The sequence below is a fragment of the Leptodactylus fuscus genome, chromosome 6 (assembly GCF_031893055.1).
Source record: "Leptodactylus fuscus isolate aLepFus1 chromosome 6, aLepFus1.hap2, whole genome shotgun sequence".
NCBI classification, from domain to species: Eukaryota; Metazoa; Chordata; class Amphibia; order Anura; family Leptodactylidae; genus Leptodactylus; species Leptodactylus fuscus.
The window spans coordinates 142,767,636-142,792,666 of record NC_134270.1 but is presented as its reverse complement, the minus strand read 5'-3'; the positions used below and the strand labels follow the sequence as shown (position 1 = coordinate 142,792,666).

Sequence of the window (25,031 nt, the reverse complement as noted above, 5' to 3'; positions counted from 1 at the left end):
CTACACATTGAAGGTAATGGCTTGGTCTACATATGAAAATAGTGGCCTGGGTCTGTACAATAAATGTAATGGTGTGAGTAATATAATGTAATGGCTTGGGTCTACACATGGGAAGTGACATGGGTCTTCACATTACGGGTGGGGTTACCTGTTCAGGCTTTCAGATGCAATTTTAGAAATCAAAATAAGGTGTGAATCATATTGAGAACAAAAGTGTAGAGAACAGGGGCTGCATCTGAAAACCTGAAAGTGTAAACAGACCTTAAAGGTTAATGGATTGGTTACGCACTGAAGGTAATGAAGGTATCATTGAAGTTCATGGCTTGGGTGTACACATTTAAGGTAATGTCTTGGGTCTACATATTGAAGGTTACAGGCTGGGTCTATACATTGCAGTTTATGGCTTGGGTTTACACACTGAAAGTTATGGCCTGGGTTTAACATTGAAGGTTATGGCCTGGATCTGCACACTGAAGGTTACGATTTGAACCTACTACACACATGGAAGGTTACATAACCTAAAGCCAAGAAGAATTTCATTTCATTAAGTACATTTAGCATTTTTCTCTAACCCTTTTTCTAGGATCTATAAGTTTGGATTTACCCATTCAAATTCCAAGTTCTAACAATGAAACAACCACTTGGAAGACAAGCTGTACCTTGCAAAGTAACACCTTGACAGTCACCATCACAGCCCCAGTCAGTGCAGTCATTGGGTGTTATGCTATGACACTAAGCTTTACTAGTGGATGGAGTACTGCTTCACAAAACCTGGGAAATGTCTACGTGCTCTTTAACCCTTGGGAAAAAGGTACAGTACTGTGTTATACTTGTATTAGCTTTAGGTATTGCAATCACTGTAGTGAGATAAATGTATATAGAAGTGAACAGATCGGTGCACAGACAACCATACTTGTGATCAGGGGTGAACCTGGGCTTTCTGCCGCCTGAAGCAGATGTCAGAAAGATGACCCCCTTCCCCCCCCAGGATGGGGCGGAGATGAGGGGGTGGGGTCACAAGAAAGGGGTGGGGTCGATCGGAAAGGGGCGGGGCCGAGCGGAGCGAGCGACGTTCGCAGGCAGAGAGCAGGCAGGGAGAGGACCTGCTCTCTGCCTGAGTGTGAGGGGCGGCTGCTGTAGCAGCGCTGCGTCCAGCAGGGCCGCCCCAATACACCGCTCGCTTCCCGTGTCGGGCTGCAGACACAGTGACGCTAAGCCAGTCCAGGACAGCTTGTCCTGGACTGGCTTAGGTCGGCAAAAATGCCTCCCTTCCGAGGCCCTGGCATAGGGCCTCGGAAGAGGTGCGGCGCTGGCTGTGATCGTGAACCCTATAAGAGTCTACAATGGGAAAATCCTTTAAAGGGACATAACATGTACATGCCCTTCCACTTAGTACATGCTACCTCTGCACCAAGTAATCTCCATTCCTTAATCTTTTGATATAATGTTGTCATACCATGTTACATAGTTCTTTAGTAAAGGAAATAGTTTGGTCCAGAGACTGGACAACTTGTATTGGCCAAATGTTCCTTACTGTGCTCCCTACAGTCCAAGTAGGGGCTTTAAGGAGGTCAGCAGCATCAGTGGGCAGGGTTGCCTAAGGTTAGTGAGTCAGCCTCAGTCCTGGCATAAAATAGGCATCAGGACTGTAAAAGTAATAAAGCCTGTTTAGTCAAGCCTGCCACTTACTGTAGGAGATACGCCGGGAGCGAAGAGCAAGTGCTGACTTCTCACCAGGCAGCATAAAGGGCTGGTAAATGAGAATACCATGTACTGCCAATAGACTTTCCTAGTAACACTTATTATTGCGTTGCTAGAGAGAACTTTAGAACTTGTTTTCTGCTACAAGAAAGTACAATAGGTTAATAAAGGATATTACAAAAATGTTCAGCAAACCCAATCCAATAGTAAGGGCTCTTGCACACGACTATGTGCAGTGTACGGGCCAGTAAAAATGGCGCAGATAACACACGGATTGGTATCTTTTCACTGTCCGGTACAGGACCTGCTCCATAATACTGCAGTTGTGTGTAAGGGCCCATAATAATTCATGTGTCCATACTTTGATCTGCAATTGTGGAACCACAATTGAGGGTCAAAAATACGGTCGGGTGCAGGATGACCAAAAAAATAAGCAAAACAACACATTAATGGGGATATCTGGTTTCTAACATAGGCCACCAATGTGAGATCTGCACTGCTCACCTCTCCACTCACTCATTGAAATCTATAAGACAGCACTGCAATACTTAAATTGCCACTACAGATTTTTTGGATACCAGTGATCTTTTGGGATCCCAGGTGTCGGCCTATCGCAGATCTAATATTGATGGCCACCGAATAACCTCTTTAGCCAATTTGGTGCACCACAGGAGGGTTTGTGCGTCTCATTTGCACCACACCAAACTGAGCAGCGTCAGATGTTCCGATGACTCTCTTTCACATTGTGCATTAAGTACATCTAGACTATTCATTGCTTTTTCCATTGATCTATTTGCTCTACATTGAACACAGGTGATCCAGTATACATGGAGAATGAAGATGAGAAAAAGGAATATGTTCTGAATGAAACGGGGGTCATTTTCACTGGCAATACAAGCAGTATAAGGTCAAGGCCTTGGGACTTTGCACAGGTAAAGTCTAGAATTGAGATTTCACAGAAATTCTAGCAAACAGATTTCAATTTTCATATATAGTGTAGGGAAGGTAGAAGCAATGGTGCAAATCCAGGCAGAGACAGGGACACAAATCTTGCAGTAAAGCGGTTTATTTAAGAAAAAACAGCAAAATAAATAAACCTTTATGTCAGGCACAAAAATGAGCAAAATAAAATACAATCTTAACTTCAGGCAAAGTAACGTCAAACAAAATCCTGCTCGTCTGAGCGCTAACTAAGCAGAAAATGCTAATTGTATGTGTACTGGAAATGAACACTATGAATAAATTGACTACTTGGTAGTGCAGGGACTCCCCCGATTGGTCAAATAGATATAAAAAGACAGGAACCCATTATTATAATTTGCTATCAATAGTGATTAATAGAGATGAGCGAACACTAAAATGTTCGAGGTTCGAAATTCGATTCGAACAGCCGCTCAATGTTCGTGTGTTCGAACGGGTTTCGAACCCCATTATAGTCTATGGGGAACAGATACTCGTTAAGGGGGAAACCCAAATCCGTGTCTGGAGGGTCACCAAGTCCACTAAGACAACCCAGGAAATGATGCCAACACCTCTGGAATGACACTGGGACAGCAGGGGAAGCATGTCTGGGGGCATCTAATACACCAAAGACCCTCTATTACCCCAACATCACAGCCTAACAACTACACACTTTACACACTCAATACCACCTCTCTGACAGTAGGAAAACACCTTGAAACATGTGTATTTGGCACTTGCAGTGAGGAGAGCTTGTCACCAGCAGTGAATTTGGCCCTTGTAGTAAGTTGAGGTTGGCACCAACATTTGTTTTGAAAATCAGGGTGGATTGAGCCTCTAACCAGCAGAGTTTGGGCAAATTCATGGTGGAGGGAGCCTCTAAAAACCCCAGTTTGGACCAATTCATGGTGGAGGGAGCCTCTAAAAACCCCAGTTTGGACCAATTCATGGTGGAGGGAGCCTCTAAAAACCCCAGTTTGGACCAATTCATGGTGGAGGGAGCCTCTAAAAACCCCAGTTTGGACCAATTCATGATGGAGGGAGCCTCTAAACAGCCCAGTTTGGGCAAATTCATGGTGGAGGGAGCCTCTAAACAGCCCAGTTTGGACCAATTCATGGTGGAGGGAGCCTCTAAAAACCCCAGTTTGGACCAATTCATGGTGGAGGGAGCCTCTAAACAGCCCAGTTTGGACCAATTCATGGTGGAGGGAGCCTCTAAAAACCCCAGTTTAGACCAATTCATGGTGGAGGGAGCCTCTAAAAACCCCAGTTTGGACCAATTCATGGTGGAGGGAGCCTCTAAAAACCCCAGTTTGGACCAATTCATGATGGAGGGAGCCTCTAAACAGCCCAGTTTGGGCAAATTCATGGTGGAGGGAGCCTCTAAACAGCCCAGTTTGGACCAATTCATGGTGGAGGGAGCCTCTAAAAACCCCAGTTTGGACAAATTCATGGTGGAGGGAGCCTCTAAACAGCCCAGTTTGGACCAATTCATGGTGGAGGGAGCCTCTAAAAACCCCAGTTTGGACCAATTCATGGTGGAGGCAGCCTCTAAAAACCCCAGTTTGGACCAATTCATGGTGGAGGGAGCCTCTAAAAACCCCAGTTTGGACCAATTCATGGTGGAGGGAGCCTCTAAAAACCCCAGTTTGGACCAATTCATGATGGAGGGAGCCTCTAAACAGCCCAGTTTGGGCAAATTCATGGTGGAGGGAGCCTCTAAACAGCCCAGTTTGGACCAATTCATGGTGGAGGGAGCCTCTAAAAACCCCAGTTTGGACAAATTCATGGTGGAGGGAGCCTCTAAACAGCCCAGTTTGGACCAATTCATGGTGGAGGGAGCCTCTAAAAACCCCAGTTTGGACCAATTCATGGTGGAGGGAGCCTCTAAAAACCCCAGTTTGGACCAATTCATGGTGGAGGGAGCCTCTAAAAACCCCAGTTTGGACCAATTCATGATGGAGGGAGCCTCTAAACAGCCCAGTTTGGGCAAATTCATGGTGGAGGGAGCCTCTAAACAGCCCAGTTTGGACCAATTCATGGTGGAGGGAGCCTCTAAAAACCCCAGTTTGGACCAATTCATGGTGGAGGGAGCCTCTAAACAGCCCAGTTTGGACCAATTCATGGTGGAGGGAGCCTCTAAAAACCCCAGTTTGGACAAATTCATGGTGGAGGGAGCCTCTAAACAGCCCAGTTTGGACCAATTCATGGTGGAGGGAGCCTCTAAAAACCCCAGTTTGGACCAATTCATGGTGGAGGGAGCCTCTAAAAACCCCAGTTTGGACCAATTCATGGTGGAGGGAGCCTCTAAAAACCCCAGTTTGGACCAATTCATGATGGAGGGAGCCTCTAAACAGCCCAGTTTGGGCAAATTCATGGTGGAGGGAGCCTCTAAACAGCCCAGTTTGGACCAATTCATGGTGGAGGGAGCCTCTAAAAACCCCAGTTTGGACAAATTCATGGTGGAGGGAGCCTCTAAACAGCCCAGTTTGGACCAATTCATGGTGGAGGGAGCCTCTAAAAACCCCAGTTTGGACCAATTCATGGTGGAGGGAGCCTCTAAAAACCCCAGTTTGGACCAATTCATGGTGGAGGGAGCCTCTAAAAACCCCAGTTTGGACCAATTCATGATGGAGGGAGCCTCTAAACAGCCCAGTTTGGGCAAATTCATGGTGGAGGGAGCCTCTAAACAGCCCAGTTTGGACCAATTCATGGTGGAGGGAGCCTCTAAAAACCCCAGTTTGGACCAATTCATGGTGGAGGGAGCCTCTAAACAGCCCAGTTTGGACCAATTCATGGTGGAGGGAGCCTCTAAAAACCCCAGTTTGGACAAATTCATGGTGGAGGGAGCCTCTAAACAGCCCAGTTTGGACCAATTCATGGTGGAGGGAGCCTCTAAAAACCCCAGTTTGGACCAATTCATGGTGGAGGGAGCCTCTAAAAACCCCAGTTTGGACCAATTCATGGTGGAGGGAGCCTCTAAAAACCCCAGTTTGGACCAATTCATGATGGAGGGAGCCTCTAAACAGCCCAGTTTGGGCAAATTCATGGTGGAGGGAGCCTCTAAACAGCCCAGTTTGGACCAATTCATGGTGGAGGGAGCCTCTAAAAACCCCAGTTTGGACCAATTCGTGGTGGAGGGAGCCTCTAAACAGCCCAGTTTGGACCAATTCATGGTGGAGGGAGCCTCTAAAAACCCCAGTTTGGACCAATTCATGGTGGAGGGAGTCTCTAAACAGCCCAGTTTGGACCAATTCATGGTGGAGGGAGCCTCTAAAAACCCCAGTTTGGACCAATTCATGGAGGAGGGAGCCTCTAAACAGCCCAGTTTGGACCAATTCATGGTGGAGGGAGCCTCTAAAAACCCCAGTTTGGACCAATTCATGATGGAGGGAGCCTCTAAACAGCCCAGTTTGGACCAATTCATGGTGGAGAGAGCCTCTAAAAACCCCAGTTTGGACCAATTCATGGTGGAGGGAGCCTCTAAACAGGCCAGTTTGGGCAAATTCATGGTGGAGGGAGCCTCTAAAAACCCCAGTTTGGACCAATTCATGGTGGAGGGAGCCTCTAAACAGCCCAGTTTGGACCAATTCATGGTGGAGGGAGCCTCTAAAAACCCCAGTTTGGACCAATTCATGGTGGAGGGAGCCTCTAAAAACCCCAGTTTGGACCAATTCATGATGGAGGGAGCCTCTAAACAGCCCAGTTTGGACCAATTCATGGTGGAGAGAGCCTCTAAAAACCCCAGTTTGGACCAATTCATGGTGGAGGGAGCCTCTAAACAGCCCAGTTTGGACCAATTCATGGTGGAGGGAGCCTCTAAAAACCCCAGTTTGGACCAATTCATGGTGGAGGGAGCCGCTAAACAGCCCAGTTTGGACCAATTCATGGTGGAGGGAGCCTCTAACCAGCAGAGTTGGTGGAAATCAGGGTGGAGGGAGCCTCTAACCAGCAGAGTTGTGGGAAAGCAGGGTGGAGGGAGCCTCTAACCAGCAGAGTTGGGGGAAATCAGGGTGGAGGGAGCCTAGTATTAGCAGAATTGTGCAACGCTTATGGTGGATGAGTATGAGGATGCGGAGGAATTGGAGAGGTTGAGTACAGACATGGAGTTTCATGTTGGGGTGCTTTACACAGGTGGGCACAAAAATGAAGGCTCTATCCAGTGGTGGTTCATTTTTATCAAAGTGAGCCGGTCGGCACTCTCAGCTGACAGACGAGTGCGCTTGTCAGTGATGATGCCACCGGCTGCACTGAACACCCTCTCAGATAGGACGCTGGCGGCAGGACAGGACAGCACCTCCAAGGCATATAGGGCAAGTTCAAGCCACAGGTCCAACTTCGACACCCAATACGTGTAGGGCGCAGAGGGGTCGGAGAGGACAGGGCTGTGGTCGGAAAGGTATTCCCGCAACATGCGCCTATACTTCTCACGCCTGGTGACACTAGGACCCTCCGTGGCGGCACTTTGGCGAGGGGGTGCCATCAAGGTGTCCCAGACCTTAGACAGTGTGCCCCTCGTTTGTGTGGACCGGTGAGAACTTGGTTGCCTACTGGAGGAACTGCCCTCCCTGCCGCCAACGTCACATGCTGGAAACATCTCCATCATATTCTGCACCAATTGCCTGTGGCAAGCATTGATGCGATTGGCCCTCCCCTCTACCGGAATAAAAGACGAGATGTTGTTTTTATACCGGGGGTCAAGGATAGCAAAGATCCAGTACTGGTTGTCCTCCATGATTTTGACAATACGCTTGTCGGTTGTAAAGCACCCCAACATGAACTCAGCCATGTCTGCCACAGTGTTAGTTGGCATGACTCCTCTGGCCCCACCGGAAAGTTCAATCTCCATTTCCTCCTCATCCTCCATGTCTACCCTTTAGCGCTGCAACAATGGGACGATTCGAAGTTGCCCGGAAGCCTCCTGTATCACCATCACATCATCGGACAACTCTTCTTCCTCCTCCTCCTCCTCCTCCTCCTCCTCCTCCATTAAACGCAGTGAAGCGGACAGATGTGTGGACCTACTCTCCAGCTGTGACGGATCGGATGCTATCCCTAACTCCTCTGTGTGATCTGAGTTATCCCTGATGTCAATCAGGGATTCTCTCAGAACACACAAGAGCGGGATTGTAAGGCTCACCATCGCATCCTCAGAGCTCACCCTCCTTGTGGACTCCTCAAAGACCCGTAGGATGTCACAAAGGTCTCTCATCCATGGCCACTCATGGATGTGAAACTGAGGCAGCTGACTTAGTGGCACCCTAGGGTTTTGTAGCTGGTATTCCATCAAAGGTCTCTGCTGCTCAACCACTCTATTCAACATCTGAAACGTTGAGTTCCAGCGTGTGGGGACGTCACACAAAAGCCGGTGTTGTGGCACATGCAGGCGTTGCTGGAGAGATTTTAAGCTAGCAGCGGCTACTGTCGACTTGCGAAAGTGGGCGCACATGCGCCGCACTTTCACCAGTAGCTCTGGAACATTGGGGTAGCTCTTTAGGAAACGTTGCACCACTAGGTTGAAGACGTGGGCCAGGCATGGAACATGTTGGAGTCCGGCAAGCTCCAGAGCTGCTACCAGGTTCCGGCCGTTATCACAAACGACCATGCCTGGGCCCAGGTGCAGCGGCTCAAACCATATTGCCGTCTCATCGAGGAGGGCATCCCTCACCTCGGAGGCAGTGTGCTGTCTGTCCCCCAAGCTGATCAGCTTCAGCACAGCCTGCTGACGTCTACCAACGCCAGTGCTGCAACGTTTCCAACTCGTAGCTGGGGTCAATCTAACAGCGGAGGAGGAGGCGGTGGCGGAGGAGGAGGCGGTAGAGGAGGAGGAGGAGGGGGTGTTCTTCTCGTGTCCCTGCCAGGAATGTTAGGCGGGGAGACGAGGTACACCGGGCCAGTTTGGGAAGCAGTCCCAGCCTCAACTACATTCACCCAGTGTGCCGTCAGTGAAATGTAGCATCCCTGTCCGCATGCACTTGTCCACGCGTCGGTGGTCAAGTGGACCTTTGTGCAAAGCGCGGAACTAAGGGCCCGCCTGATGTTGAGTGACACGTGCTGGTGCAAGGCGGGGACGGCACACCGGGAGAAGTAGTGACGGCTAGGGACGGCATAGCGAGGTGCCGCAGTTGCCATCAGGTCCAGGAAGGCGGGAGTTTCAACAAGCCGGAACGCCAACATCTCCTGGGCCAGCAGTTTAGCGATGTTGGCGTTCAAGGCTTGCGCGTGTGGGTGGTTAGCAGTGTATTTCTGCCGCCGCTCCAATGTCTGAGAGATGGTGGGTTGTTGTAAAGAAGCGCCTGATGGTGCCTTTGATGGTGCAGGAGAAGGAGATAAGACAGGAACAGGGGAGGATGAGGGAGAAGTCAACAATGTGGCGGAGGCAGATGAAGTGGTGTCCTGGCTCGTCCTCTGGAGTGCATCGCCAGCACAGTCAGCAGTGGCAGAGGCAGAGGCAGTGGCAGAGGCAGTGGCAGTGGCGTGAACGGCAGGCGGCCTTTGTCCTGCCGTTGCTGCCTGCCACTGATTCCAGTGCTTGGATTCCAAATGACGGCGCATTGAAGTGGTGGACAGGTTGCTCTTCTCAGAGCCCCTAATCAATTTCGAGAGGCAAATTGTGCAGACAACACTATATCTGTCCTCGGCGCATTCCTTGAAAAAACTCCACACCTTCGAGAAACGTGCCCTCGAGGTGGGAGTTTTTCGGGGCTGGGTACGAACTGGAACATCTTGGGAGATTCCGGGTGTGGCCTGGCTTCGCCTAAGCTGCTGACCTCTGCCTCTGCCTCTAGCTACCCTTTTTGGTGCTGCACTTGCCTCAACATCCACACTACTTTCCCCGCTTGACATCCCCCCTGTCCAGGTCAGGTCAGTGTCCTCATCATCCACCACTTCCTCTTCCAACTCCTGTCTCATCTCCTCCTCCCGCACAATGCGCCGGTCAACTGGATGCCCTGACGGCAACTGCGTCACATCATCGTCGATGAGGGTGGGTTGCTGGTCATCCACCACCAAATCGAACGGAGATGGAGGAGACTCTAGTGTTTGAGCATCTAGACACAGATGCTCCTCTGTTAGGTTCGTGGAATCGTGACGTGGAGAGGCAGGTTGAGGGACAATGAAAGGAGCGGAGAACAGCTCTGGGGAGCAGGGACAGTTGGGGTTATTGTTCTGTGAAGCTTGGGAATTTTGGGAGGAAGGAGGACAAGACTGTTGGGTAATAGGAGGAGAGGAGGCAGAGTCTGACTGGCTGCTGGACAATGTGCTGTAAGCGTTCTCTGACAGCCATTGCAAGACCTGTTCCTGGTTCTCGGGCCTACTAAGGTTTGTACCCTGCAGTTTAGTTAATGTGGCAAGCAACCCTGGCACTGTGGAGTGGCGCAATGCTTGCTGCCCCACAGGAGTAGGCACGGGACGCCCTGTGGCTTCACTACTACCTTGCTCCCCAGAACCATTCCCCCGACCTCGCCCATGGCCTCGTCCACGTCCCTTTCCGGGAGCCTTGCGCATTTTGAATTCCCAGTTAGAAATTGGCACTATATACCAGTAGCAAAAATTGTGGGTGCACGTAACCCCAATATATTCTTTGAATTCCCAGTCAGACAATGGCACTATATACCAGTAGTAAAAATTGTGGGTGCACGTAACCCCAATATATTCTTTGAATTACCAGTCAGAAACTGGCACTATATGGCAGTAGCAAGAAATGAGGGTATTTGTAACCCCAATATATTCTTTGAATTCCCAGTCAGAAACTGGCACTGTATACCAGTAGTAAAAATTGTGGGTGCACGTAACCCCAATATATTCTTTGAATTCCCAGTCAGACAATGGCACTATATACCAGTAGCAAGAAATGAGGGTATTTATAACCCCAATATATTCTTTGAATTCCCAGTCAGACAATGGCACTGTATACCAGTAGTAAAAATTGTGGGTGCACGTAACCCCAATATATTCTTTGAATTACCAGTCAGAAACTGGCACTATATGGCAGTAGCAAGAAATGAGGGTATTTGTAACCCCAATATATTCTTTGAATTCCCAGTCAGAAACTGGCACTGTATACCAGTAGTAAAAATTGTGGGTGCACGTAACCCCAATATATTCTTTGAATTCCCAGTCAGACAATGGCACTATATACCAGTAGCAAGAAATGAGGGTATTTATAACCCCAATATATTCTTTGAATTCCCTGTCAGACAATGGCACTGTATACCAGTAGTAAAAATTGTGGGTGCACGTAACCCCAATATATTCTTTGAATTACCAGTCAGAAACTGGCACTATATGGCAGTAGCAAGAAATGAGGGTATTTGTAACCCCAATATATTCTTTGAATTCCCAGTCAGAAACTGGCACTGTATACCAGTAGTAAAAATTGTGGGTGCACGTAACCCCAATATATTCTTTGAATTACCAGTCAGAAACTGGCACTATATGGCAGTAGCAAGAAATGAGGGTATTTGTAACCCCAATATATTCTTTGAATTCCCAGTCAGAAACTGGCACTGTATACCAGTAGTAAAAATTGTGGGTGCACGTAACCCCAATATATTCTTTGAATTCCCAGTCAGACAATGGCACTATATACCAGTAGCAAGAAATGAGGGTATTTATAACCCCAATATATTCTTTGAATTCCCAGTCAGACAATGGCACTGTATACCAGTAGTAAAAATTGTGGGTGCACGTAACCCCAATATATTCTTTGAATTACCAGTCAGAAACTGGCACTATATGGCAGTAGCAAGAAATGAGGGTATTTGTAACCCCAATATATTCTTTGAATTCCCAGTCAGAAACTGGCACTGTATACCAGTAGTAAAAATTGTGGGTGCACGTAACCCCAATATATTCTTTGAATTACCAGTCAGAAACTGGCACTATATGGCAGTAGCAAGAAATGAGGGTATTTGTAACCCCAATATATTCTTTGAATTCCCAGTCAGAAACTGGCACTGTATACCAGTAGTAAAAATTGTGGGTGCACGTAACCCCAATATATTCTTTGAATTCCCAGTCAGACAATGGCACTATATACCAGTAGCAAGAAATGAGGGTATTTATAACCCCAATATATTCTTTGAATTCCCAGTCAGACAATGGCACTGTATACCAGTAGTAAAAATTGTGGGTGCACGTAACCCCAATATATTCTTTGAATTACCAGTCAGAAACTGGCACTATATGGCAGTAGCAAGAAATGAGGGTATTTGTAACCCCAATATATTCTTTGAATTCCCAGTCAGAAACTGGCACTGTATACCAGTAGTAAAAATTGTGGGTGCACGTAACCCCAATATATTCTTTGAATTCCCAGTCAGACAATGGCACTGTATACCAGTAGTAAAAATTGTGGGTGCACGTAACCCCAATATATTCTTTGAATTACCAGTCAGAAACTGGCACTATATGGCAGAAGCAAGAAATGAGGGTATTTGTAACCCCAATATATTCTTTGAATTCCCAGTCAGAAACTGGCACTGTATACCAGTAGTAAAAATTGTGGGTGCACGTAACCCCAATATATTCTTTGAATTCCCAGTCAGACAATGGCACTATATACCAGTAGTAAAAATTGTGGGTGCACGTAACCCCAATATATTCTTTGAATTCCCAGTCAGACAATGGCACTATATACCAGTAGCAAGAAATGAGGGTATTTATAACCCCAATATATTCTTTGAATTCCCAGTCAGACAATGGCACTGTATACCAGTAGTAAAAATTGTGGGTGCACGTAACCCCAATATATTCTTTGAATTACCAGTCAGAAACTGGCACTATATGGCAGTAGCAAGAAATGAGGGTATTTGTAACCCCAATATATTCTTTGAATTCCCAGTCAGAAACTGGCACTGTATACCAGTAGTAAAAATTGTGGGTGCACGTAACCCCAATATATTCTTTGAATTACCAGTCAGAAACTGGCACTATATGGCAGTAGCAAGAAATGAGGGTATTTGTAACCCCAATATATTCTTTGAATTCCCAGTCAGAAACTGGCACTGTATACCAGTAGTAAAAATTGTGGGTGCACGTAACCCCAATATATTCTTTGAATTCCCAGTCAGACAATGGCACTATATACCAGTAGTAAAAATTGTGGGTGCACGTAACCCCAATATATTCTTTGAATTCCCAGTCAGAAACTGGCACTGTATACCAGTAGTAAAAATTGTGGGTGCACGTAACCCCAATATATTCTTTGAATTCCCAGTCAGACAATGGCACTATATACCAGTAGCAAGAAATGAGGGTATTTATAACCCCAATATATTCTTTGAATTCCCAGTCAGACAATGGCACTGTATACTAGTAGTAAAAATTGTGGGTGCACGTAACCCCAATATATTCTTTGAATTCCCAGTCAGACAATGGCACTGTATACCAGTAGTAAAAATTGTGGGTGCACGTAACCCCAATATATTCTTTGAATTCCCAGTCAGACAATGGCACTATATACCAGTAGCAAAAATTGTGGGTGTATATAGCCCCAATTCTATTGCTAGGGAACTTGCAGGGTATTTCTGAGGTGAAGGTGGGGGGGCACACCGTTGGAACGGGTATCGGGGTATATATCGGGTATACGGGAATACACTGACAGTGTATTCCATTCAGGATCCTGGGAAAGCTGGGTTGCGGCGATTGAGCCCGTCAGTGCCACGTTACACTGACAAGCTTCTCCCTGGAATTTAGCTCTTACAAGAGCTGTTGGTTGTCTTCTCCTTCCTATCCTAGCCTGTCCCTGCCTACCCAGAATCTAAGCCCTAGCTAGCTGGACGGAAACCTCCGTCCTCGGTGAATTGCAAGCTCAGAATGACGCGAACCTGGGCGGCGCTGTTCTTTTAAATTAGAGGTCACATGTTTTCGGCAGCCAATGGGTTTTGCCTACTTTTCTCAACGTCACCGGTGTCGTAGTTCCTGTCCCACCTACCCTGCGCTGTTATTGGAGCAAAAAAGGCGCCAGGGAAGGTGGGAGGGGAATCGAGTAATGGCGCACTTTACCACGCGGTGTTCGATTCGATTCGAACATGCCGAACAGCCTAATATCCGATCGAACATGAGTTCGATAGAACACTGTTCGCTCATCTCTAGTGATTAACTGTGATGGGGGGTTCTATATAGAGCCCAGGACCTCTTGTGTGTTTGTGTATTATGGTTTCTTTCTGCAGTATCTCACCAGATATATTTTTCTATTCATTTGCAGTTTGAAGAAGATGTTTTGAAAATCTGTTTAAAAATACTCGACAGTAGTAACTACCATAGGAGAGATCCTAAGAAAGATGAGAGTCTGAGAAATGACCCAATTCATATCGGAAGAGTGCTTAGCGCCATGGTAAGGAGTTCCTAAATAATCTGTAAGGCCACTAACTAGCTGGTTCTGATCCACTGCTGTAAAAGGAATAAGAGCTTACAAAACTCTGAACAGTCATCATTGTGTCCAGACTGCCTGGGTCTGCTTAGTAGAAATATATCACACTTGCTATTCTCAAACATCCTTTAAAGATTAAGTGGTTTCTACTGACAAGTAGGTGATAGAGGGATAAAAGCTGAGTTCTGTAATATATAGATTTATAGGATAGGATAGAGGGGAGACCTGAACGCTTTGATATATAGGTATATATGATAGAGGATAGAAGCTGAGCTCTGTGATATATAGGGTTATATGATAGAGGATAGAAGCTGAGCTCTGTGATATATAGGGTTATATGATAGAGGATAGAAGCTGAGCTCTGTGATATATAGGGTTATATGATAGAGGAGAGAAGCTGAGCTCTGTGATATATAGGATTATATGATAGAGGAGAGAAGCTGAGCTCTGTGATATATAGGGTTATATGATAGAGGAGAGAAGCTGAGCTCTGTGATATATAGGGTTAAATGATAGAGGAGAGAAGCTGAGCTCTGTGATATATAGGGTTATATGATAGAGGAGAGAAGCTGAGCTCAGTGATATATAGGAGTATATGATGGAGGAGAGAAGCTGAGCTCTGTGATATATAGGGTTATATGATAGGGGAGAGAAGCTGAGCTCTGTGATATATAGGGTTATATGATAGAGGAGAGAAGCTGAGCTCTGTGATATATAGGGTTATACGATAGAGGAGAGAAACTGAGCTCTGTGATATATAGGGTTATATGATAGAGAGAGAGAAGCTGAGCTCTGTGATATATAGGGTTATATGATAGAGGAGAGCAGCTGAGCTGTGTGATATATAGGATTATATGATAGAGGAGAGAAGCTGAGCTCTGTGATATATAGGGTTATATGATAGAGGAGAGAAGCTGAGCTCTCTGATATATAGAGTTATATGATAGAGGAGAGAAGCTGAGCTCTGTGATATATAGGGTTGTATGATAGAGGAGAGAAGCTGAGGTCTATGATATATAGGGTTATATGATAGAGGAGAGAAGCTGAGCTCTGTGATATATAGGGTTGTATGATAGAGGAGAGAAGCTGAGGTCTATGATATATAGGGTTATATGATAGAGGAGAGAAGCTGAGCTCTGTGATATGTACGGTTACATGATAGAGGAGAGAAGCTTATACATCATAGAGGTCAGCTTCTCTCCCTCTATCATATAAACTTTTCTTGGTTGAGAGTGATATTTGTGGGTTTTGTAGTCTACCTAGCCATGGCTACTGACCTCAGCATAACCACATCCCTCTGATATGGAAGATCTCCTCTTATGCCTTTTGGATTATATGACACCCTCATCCAGTATTAAATGTATTTACTTCCTCATTGTAAATCCTGTTTACATTGTTATGTTTAGATGAATGTTCAAGATGACAATGGAGTCCTTGTGGGGAACTGGAGTGGTGACTATGAAGGAGGAGAGAGACCAACCAAATGGAATGGAAGCTATGACATCCTCTGTCGGTGGATGAAAGATGGACCTGTCCAATTTGGGCAATGCTGGGTCTTTGCAGGGGTACTCTGTACAGGTCTGTACACTTTATTTGCCAATACAGTGGCTTAGACTATCTTTCAGCCTTCAGTCAGAGGTATAGATGTGTCCTTGCTTACCATTTCTTATGGCACAAGATGTATGATTTGAGATAACCGTTGATACACAAAATAAAAACATCCGCATTGTGGGTAACATATAAGTTGCCTTTTTCAGTACTGGTCCTTATGATGCTTATCTTGGGATATCTCAGTTCGAAGTAAAAAGGTAAGGAAGGACATATACAGTCCTATGAAAAAGTTTGGGCACCCCTATTAATCTTAATCATTTTTAGTTCTAAATATTTTGGTGTTTGCAGCAGCCATTTCAGTTTGATATATCTAATAACTGATGGACACAGTAATATTTCAGGATTGAAATGAGGTTTATTGTACTAACAGAAAATGTGCAATATGCATTAAACCAAAATTTGACCGGTGCAAAAGTATGGGCACCTCAACAGAAAAGTGACATTAATATTTAGTAGATCCTCCTTTTGTAAAGATAACAGCCACTAGTCACTTCCTGTAGATTTTAATCAGTTCCTGGATCCTGGATGAAGGTATTTTGGACCATTCCTCTTTACAAAACAATTCAAGTTCAGTTAAGTTTGATGGTCGCCGAGCATGGACAGACCACTTCAAATCATCCCACAGATGTTCAATGATATTCAGGTCTGGGGACTGGGATGGCCATTCCAGAACATTGTAATTGTTCCTCTGCATGAATGCCTGAGTCGATTTGGAGCGTTGTTTTGGATTATTGTCTTGCTGAAATATCCATCCCCGGCGTAACTTCAACTTCGTCACTGATTTTTGAACATTATTCTCAAGAATCTGCTGATACTGAGTGGAATCCATGTGACCCTCAACTTTAACAAGATTCCCGGTGCCGGCATTGGCCACACAACCCCAAAGCATGATGGAACCTCCACCAAATTTTACAGTGGGTAGCAAGTGTTTTTCTTGGAATGCTGTTTTTTTGGGACACCATGCATAACACATTTTTGTATGACCAAACAACTCAATCTTTGTTTCATCAGTCCACAGGACCTTCTTCCAAAATGAAGCTGGCTTATCCAAATGTGCTTTTGCATACCTCAGGCGACTCTGTTTGTGGCGTGCTTGCAGAAACGGCTTCTCTCTCATTACTCAACCATACAGCTTCTCCTTGTGCAAAGTGTGCTGTATTGTTGACCGATGCACAGTGACACCATCTGCAGCAAGATGATGCTGCAGCTCTTTGGAGGTGGTCTGTGGATTGTCCTTGACTGTTCTCACCATTCTCCTTCTCTGCCTTTCTGATATTTTTCTTGGCCTGCCACTTCTGGGCTTAACAAGAACTGTCCCTGTGGTCTTCCATTTCCTTACTATGTTCCTCACAGTGGAAACTGACAGGTTAAATCTCTGAGACAACTTTTTGTATCCTTCCCCTGAACAACTATGTTGAACAATCTTTGTTTTCAGATCATTTGAGAGTTGTTTTAAGTAGCCTATGATGCCACTCTTCAGAGGAGATTCAAATAGGAGAACAACTTGCAATTGGCCACCTTAAATACCTTTTCTTATGATTGGATAGATCTGGCTATGAAGTTCAAAGCTCAGTGAGGTTACAAAAACAATTTTGTGCTTCAGTAAGTCAGTAAAAAGTAGTTAGGAGTATTCAAATCAATAAAATGATAAGGGTGCCCATATTTTTGCACCGGTCAAATTTTGGTTTAATGCATGTTGCACATTTTCTGTTAGTACAATAAACCTCATTTCACTCCTGAAATATTACTGTGTCCATCAGTTATTAGATATATCAAACTGAAATGGCTGTTATAAACACCAAAATATTTAGAACTAAAAATGATTAAGATTAATAGGGGTGCCCAAACTTTTTCATAGGACTGTACATATACCTCTGACCAAAGGCTCACAAGCAATGTTGGCAGTGCATTACGTTGGCAGATAAGCCTGTTAATATGGGTCAACCTGGTACATTTTGAGGTCTGCATATGGAACCCCTGGCTGCATAAGTAGGCAACACGTAGGGGGCACTTATTAGTTTATTTATGCCAGTGTTCAGACTTTTTGCAAGTGTCAGGGGAAGGCAGTTGCGCACTATGCAGGAGATTCCACAAGATACTAAATAGTTGGCAGCCATAGTTTGTTGCATAATTCTGGGAACACGGGCAGATTTACTTACCTACATGCACTAGAAATTTGCCAGAATTTGCACCATAAGTTGCCAATCTACCATAGCCTTGCCTGACAAGTGGGCAGGGCTTAGTGAAAAAGGGGTAGTGCCTTGGATGCCCCAATGTGTTGAGTTGCAACCAAATTCTCCCACAAATTTCTGTTTCAAAGTAAGTCAACTAACAGGTGCTGTAAATCTAGACTAGACCCCCTGTAGATGCAACAAATTTATCATCTAGCAACCGTTACTGTGATAAATCTGACACATTTTAACATGTACCTCAAATTATAAAGCAGTTCTTTTAGCAATGAATAGTACAGGTGAATATGAGAAACTTTGTAATATATCTTAATAAAGAAATAAGTTTCCTTCTCCCCTTATCAAACTGAGCTACCTTTTACATAGAAATCTATGGAGAGGGGAAGGAGAAGGAGGAGGCTGATGGAAGACATACAAATAATTACTGTTGCTAAACACTGATACAGTGATACAGTGAGATCTTTAAACAATGCAAACTTTCAATTTAAGACTGTACCCATGCACAGAATGAGCCTCCTCCTACCCTCTCCCCTCTCCATAGACTTCTATGTGTGAGCAAGATACAGATCTAAATAAATAGGTGAAGCTGAGCATAAGGGGGAGCAGTCTAATAAATGGGGAAGGAAACAGATTTCTTTAATAACACATATTACAAATTTTTCCAATATCAACGAGTACTATTCATTCATGAAATAAAGTTTTGTAATTATGGGTTGAGTTTAGTCTAAGTTGACACTGTCTAAAAATTACAAAGGATTAGTAAATCTGCCCCATATGGTTTACTTTTTACCTGAAGTTGTTTATTTGTGTGTGTCTATGAAATTAACCTTTTTTGTCCATTTCATGATTCAGGGCTGAGATGTCTTGGTATACCCGCAAGGGTTGTCACAAATTTTGCATCAGCTCACGATACAAATGAGAATCTCATTGTTGACCGCTACGTTGATGAGGATGGAGTAGAATCTCCAGAAACATCTGACAGTATATGGTAAGAATGGGAAAGGTGGAGCATCACTAGACTATGCTATCATGTCATGATTGATAGGGGTCCTGAGAATGAAAGGGATGCAGTGCCCATGTAAGTGACTAAGGCCAAGCAATACCAGATGGCTATGGCCAGTGGCGTAACTACCGTCGTAGCAGTGGTAGCGGCTGCCACAGGGCCCGGGACATTAGGGGGCCCGGCGACAGCCGCTACCGCTGCAGTTTTTTCTTTTTTCTTAATAGGCCGTTACGGGCCCTATTTACGTACCAATCCTGGCTGGGCCGGGATTGGTAAGTGACACCGCGGGCCCCACAAAGACTATCATTATAATGATCGGAGGCCGGAGAGAGGTAAGAGACATAAAAAACACTGTTACTTACCTCTCCACAATCCGGGCAGGCTTCAGGCCTAGTTGTCCGACGTCTCTGACGTCACTTGAACCCGGCCTGCATCCGGGGTCATATGATGTCCGACGTCATTGAAGAAGGACGACAGTGGAGGACTGCAACGGAGACAGGGGACAGGTAAATAACTGTTGTTTTTTTATGTTTTTATTCCCCATGGGTCTCCGATTATTATACTCTGGGATCTGATAAGACCCCAGAGTATGATAATTGTATATGGGTGTCCACAGTGGGACATAATACTGAGTGCAGGGGCCACTATGGGGCATAATACTGAGTGCAGAGGCGTCTATGGGACATAATACTGTGTGCAGCGGCAACTATGGGGGATAATACTGTATGCAGGGGCCACTAAGGGACATAATACTGTGTGCAGGGGCGACTATGGGGGATAATACTGTGTGTAGGGGCCATTAAGGGATATAATACCGTGTGCAGGGGCCACTATGGGGCATAATACTGTGTGCAGGGGCCACTAGGGGCATAATGGCGCGCGCAGAAATGCGGAGGAGGGTGTCGGTCGAGGTCTTCGGCGTCGGTGTCGGTCAGGGGCTATGTCAAAAGTTTGCCACGGGCCCCGCCATTCCTAGTTACGCCACTGGCTATGGCGCTGCTGTGGAAGCAAAACAAAGAAGGGAATGCAGTTCGTCCAGCTGGTCTATACCTATAGTATGGAAGCTTTATGCTACATCATTATTTTATTATAGATTTGCAAGGCAGGACTGGTTTTAAGGGCAGGAACACTGAGCAATTTCCCATAGAAGGTAATCCCTTGGGCACACTGAATTCCAAAACCTAATCAACCTACAGTAGTAGTATTTTAAAGGGTATGGCGGTATTATTTAGGATCTGAAATCCAGTATTATACATGTGGAAATTATGTGAGAGCTTTATACTATGTACTTTGTAGTATACTATGTGGTCAGAATATGGCAAGATCGCCTTGGCACTATATTGTATGGTGGCTCGGTGGTTAGCAGTGTTGGGAGGAGTTTGGATGTTCTCTGCGCGGAGCGGGGGTGGGGGGTATTGTAGCCCCTAATTCCACAATGTTATCTATCCTTTGAGTCCCTTGGCTGTCATTTGTTTGCATTGACAGGAATTTTCATGTCTGGGTTGAAGCTTGGTTCGCCAGGAGTGACATTGGTGCCCCTTATGACGGATGGCAGGTGTTGGATGCCACACCACAGGAAGAAAGTGAAGGTACAAGAATGGTAGTACTGTGATCTTATATCTAAGTAGCCGTGTTCTCCTGACTTTTTAAAGGAGGTCTCTACTAAGGTTTCATGGGGTAAATCAGTCGTTCCTGCTGAATACATTATAAATGCACCCAGAGGCTGAGACCACCACAAGTCTTTATATTAACTATATAGCAATTTTATTCAGACATGACATTGTTCGATTACTTTATGTATAGAGCTGTTATATGATCATTGTATTTTGGAATTATTTGAGCACTGTATGGTAGTTTTACATTTTATGGTACGGCAATTGTTTAGAACCAGATCTATATAGTATACATTACTGCAGTGAGTTATTCAGGCAACTATAAAGTGCTATATGGCAAACATATAGGATTCTGGACAGATTAGCATTTATAATAAGGCGCTGTATGGTTATTTGCACACTGTATGGCCATGCATGATAATAGGGGAGCTGGACAACAAACAATAGATACCACAAAGGATATAATCTGACATGAGGCAGGACCTGGAGTCGCCAATTGTCCACGCATTGATAAGCATTTTGGTGGTATAATTTGGGAATAAATTGGGTGTTCTTACTTCAGTTTCTTAACTGCTGTCTTTTCCTATTTAATAATATTGGAATCTTCTGCCTCTTTTCTGTAATAGGGATATATTGCCTTGGACCCTGCTCTGTGGAGGCTATTAGACTAGGAGACGTGGACCTTCAGTATGATGCACCTTTTGTCTTCGCTGAAATGAATGCTGACGCAATAGACTGGGTGATCTACCCTGATAAGACCAGGAAAAAAATTCGCTCCAACGCACGCGCAGTAGGGAAATTAACCAGCACCAAGGCCATTAATTCTGATGCCCGTGTAGATGTGACAAACAAATACAAACATCCCGAAGGTAAGGATTTCTCCTATTCATGTAACTGCAACAACGGAGCCATTGTTTTTGGCATTACATAACCTGGAAACAAGTGTTAGATGGAGTGTGTTAACAGACCCCAACATTTCAACCCAGTCTGACAGATACATAGGTTAGGGTCACCTGAATCAAAATGTGTTATTCCCTTGTGAATCACTACCTCTGTTGTCGAGATATCAATGTTTTTGTCAATATGCAAATGAACTCTTTGGAACAATGATGGCATGGTGTTGCTCTAAGAGGGCCTCATTGCTCCAAAGAGCTCATTTGCATCTTGACAAATACAGGGCTATGTATGCAATGGAGGTAGCGTTTCACAAGGGGAAACCTCTGTTTGATTCAGGTAATCCTAACCTATCTATCTGCGGAGCTGGGTTGCTAAGGTTGCTGTTTTGATGACACTCCCTTTAAACTTGTCTGCAGTGCCACCACAGGGGAAATGAAGTATTACTCAACTCTATTGAACTCAAGTTGCTGTTTTGTAATACACTGACTACCAATAAGTATTTGGACACCTGTGGTCTGAGTGGCACGAGCGGCAATTACAGCCTCAACCCTCCGGGGCTTTCCACAAGTCCTTGTATGACGGCTAGTGGTATTTTATTCCATACAGCTTGGAGAAGACAGGTAAGTTCTTTCGCCGAATTTGGACGGTTGCTGTACCACTTAGTTCGGCGATCCAACTCGTCCCAGAGTTGCTCGATAGGGTTCGAGTCTGGGCTCTGGGCAGGCCAATCCAAGTGGTTAACCTGATTGTCACTGTACCAAGCCATGGTAGACCTCGCTACATGACAACTGGTGTTACCATCCTGGAAGTAACATTGGTCCAACCCACAGAACCGCCATAATGAAGGAAGCACACTGTTATCTAAAATAGTGCTATAGGAGCTGGCGTTGAGTTTACCATGCACTGGGACCAAGGGTCTCAGTCCATGCCAGGAGAAACACCCCCAGACCATAACTCCACCTCCACAGAACTTTACTTGGTGTCCAAATACTTACTGGTAGACAGTGTACTTGGTCATGTTGACTCCTCCAGAGTGGAAGATGCTCTTTGTGGTTTTTGTAGGTTCCTGGTTAGGAAATGGCAGTTCATTGATAGGGAACTTATTTCTTCTATAGCAGACAAGTTACTGCAAGTAAAGAGAACAGGGTTGTACCATAGAATGGAAAAAGTTCATTAGTCAATATATGTCTTTGAGACTCCAAGTTGTTAAAAATGACCAATATAGTCATATTGTGTTTTAGGCTGCATTCACACTGAGTAACGCTGGCGTTTTTTGTGCTTATTTTTGCACATAGCGCCGCGTTAACGCCGCGTTTGCGCTGGTCAACACCACCGCAAAATAGCGCTGCGCAAACGCGGCGTATATGCGGCGTTAACGCGGCGCTAACGTGGCGCTATGTGCAAAAATAAGCACAAAAAACACCAGCGTTACTCAGTGTGAATGCAGCCTTAGGTGGACAATCAATATGGCTGCCATTACTGATTTCATAGGGGTTGTTATATAGTTTTGTAAGATTCACAAGCGGCTTAGTTATACAGCAGGGGTCAACAACCCCCGGCACGTGTGCCTAGAGTGGCACGCGAGGCTTATTACAGTGGCAAGCGCAGCGCGAGTCCTTGCCCAGCTGTTTCAATTGGACCAAACATGATTGAAACAAAACTACTATTATACTACAAAAAGTTCGAAAAAATCAGTTGCCACTCACCATATGCGCCTGGGAAGACTTCGGGGTGTGCGATTCGTGCTCCGGGACTCAACGGAGCTGGGTAATATATAGTGGAAAAAGAAGTACGTATCCACAACCCGGCTTCTAAAATTTAACTTTTAATTCATAGTTCTTATTAAAAATACAAAGTGAAGAAAGTAAGAAAAAACATACTGAGTGAAAATAATAGAAAGCTGTAAAAATACGCAGCCAACGCGTTTCGGGATGAATAATCCCTTAGTCTTAGCATAAATCCATCTTGTGCTCTGATGCAAGATGGATTTATGCTAAGACTAAGGGATTATTCATCCCGAAATGCGTTGGCTGCGTATTTTTACAGCTTTCTATTATTTTCACTCAGTATGTTTTTTCTTACTTTCTTCACTTTGTATTTTTAATAAGAACTATGAATTAAAAGTTAAATTTTAGAAGCCGGGTTGTGGATACGTACTTCTTTTTCTTTTTTTTTTTCTATTCAAAGGTTTATTGGTATTTTCAAAACATTTGTAAAAGAACAAAGTAGAACACAAAGCATCTAAATATACAATTGTGTAAGTGACACAATTCCTTGTCAATAATACAAGCATTTTCAAGCGAAAAGTCCATTGTGAAATAAGCAAATGAAACAGTGAAAGACGTCAATCAGAGAATGACGCCCAGTAGTTGTCAAGTTGTCAATACAGAATGCAATACCACATAACAAATAATGACCATGTGTAATTAGATATAACAACAGTAGAAGGATTGCGTCGGAGACCTGTCGGAAAAAGTGAAACCTTGTGAACTACATGTAAGAAAGAGACGAGGATGAAGAGGGAGGGAAGAGGAATAGAAATAATCTTAGAAGGACAAAAATAAAAGAGGGCAAGGGAAGGAAGAACTTAGAGGAAGAAGAGCATTTAGAAACCATGAGGCATACAATCAGCAAAGCTCAATGCTTGTGGAGGATCCAGGGAGTCCACGTCTTCACAAAACGTTCATGTGTTCTCGCAGACCAGCACATTAACTCATCAAAACGGGCTAATTGATTAACCTTATCCACCCATTGCGCGAGCGGGGGAGCCATCGAGTTCATCCAATATAAGGGGATAAGCGATTTCGCAGCGGACAGGAGATGTGTGACTAATCTGTCCTTTCCAGGTTTGTAATCTCCGGATGGAAGGAAGAAGAACAGCGTTTCAGGGGTGAGTTGGAAATATGGGTAGCTCACAGCACGTATGACATCTTGGACACTCTTCCATAAATCTTGAATTGCTGGGCATGACCACCAGATATGCAGATATGTGCCGGTGTGGGAGTGACATCTCCAGCAGAGATCAGAGGAGTTCAAGCCTTTGCGGAACAGCCATGTGGGAGTCCTATACCAACGAGAAACCAGCTTAAAATTGTTTTCTTGTAGCCGGACACATGGAGAGAAGCCATGCGATTGTGAAAGAGCCAAATCTACTTCCTCATCAGTAAGGGAAATTTGCAATTCAGATTCCCAGGCTTGAATGTAATTGGGTCTGTAAGCCAGGTGTGGGTCCACAAAACGGGCAAGGCAATGTGAGATTTTCCGCAACATAGCAGTCTTAGAGAGAAGCAACTTCTCAAATTCTGTCAGAGTCTGTCTTAGAGTGTGTCGGCGTTGCAATTCACTGAGGGCTGCCCGCAAATGTTGTTTATGTAGAAAATTAGGCTTAACATCAGGGACCAATGCACAAATATCGTCAACCGACAGTACACCCTCTGGAGTAATTACGTCTTTGAGAGCAAGGCAATTAAGCTTATCCCAAAAGTCTTTGTAAGGCTTGTGTACAAATCCCACCAGATAGGGTAGAAGAGCGAGAGGCATAACAGGTGAAGGCACAGGCAGCAGCTCTTCCAGCATGTCCGCCCATTGGCCACGAGCAGCAGGCAGCAGAGGACAATAAGTCGTGGGGGAGAGACGATGCGAGCGGGGGAACCACAGATGAACATCAAGAGGAACGTCCAGCC

The 25,031-nt window shown here is 45.0% G+C and overlaps 1 protein-coding gene across 1 annotated transcript in view; it reads left to right on the top strand.

The window, feature by feature from the left end:
• Window positions 1-25,031, top strand: part of LOC142208784 (protein-glutamine gamma-glutamyltransferase E-like) — a 48,736-nt gene that overhangs the window by 9,629 nt on the left and 14,076 nt on the right. The window contains exons 3-9 of the mRNA XM_075277490.1: window positions 584-811; window positions 2,515-2,633; window positions 13,871-13,999; window positions 15,442-15,613; window positions 18,688-18,823; window positions 20,324-20,427; window positions 21,078-21,320. Coding sequence (XP_075133591.1) covers window positions 584-811; window positions 2,515-2,633; window positions 13,871-13,999; window positions 15,442-15,613; window positions 18,688-18,823; window positions 20,324-20,427; window positions 21,078-21,320 — 1,131 coding nt within the window. The remainder of the gene's footprint in view (window positions 1-583; window positions 812-2,514; window positions 2,634-13,870; window positions 14,000-15,441; window positions 15,614-18,687; window positions 18,824-20,323; window positions 20,428-21,077; window positions 21,321-25,031) is intronic.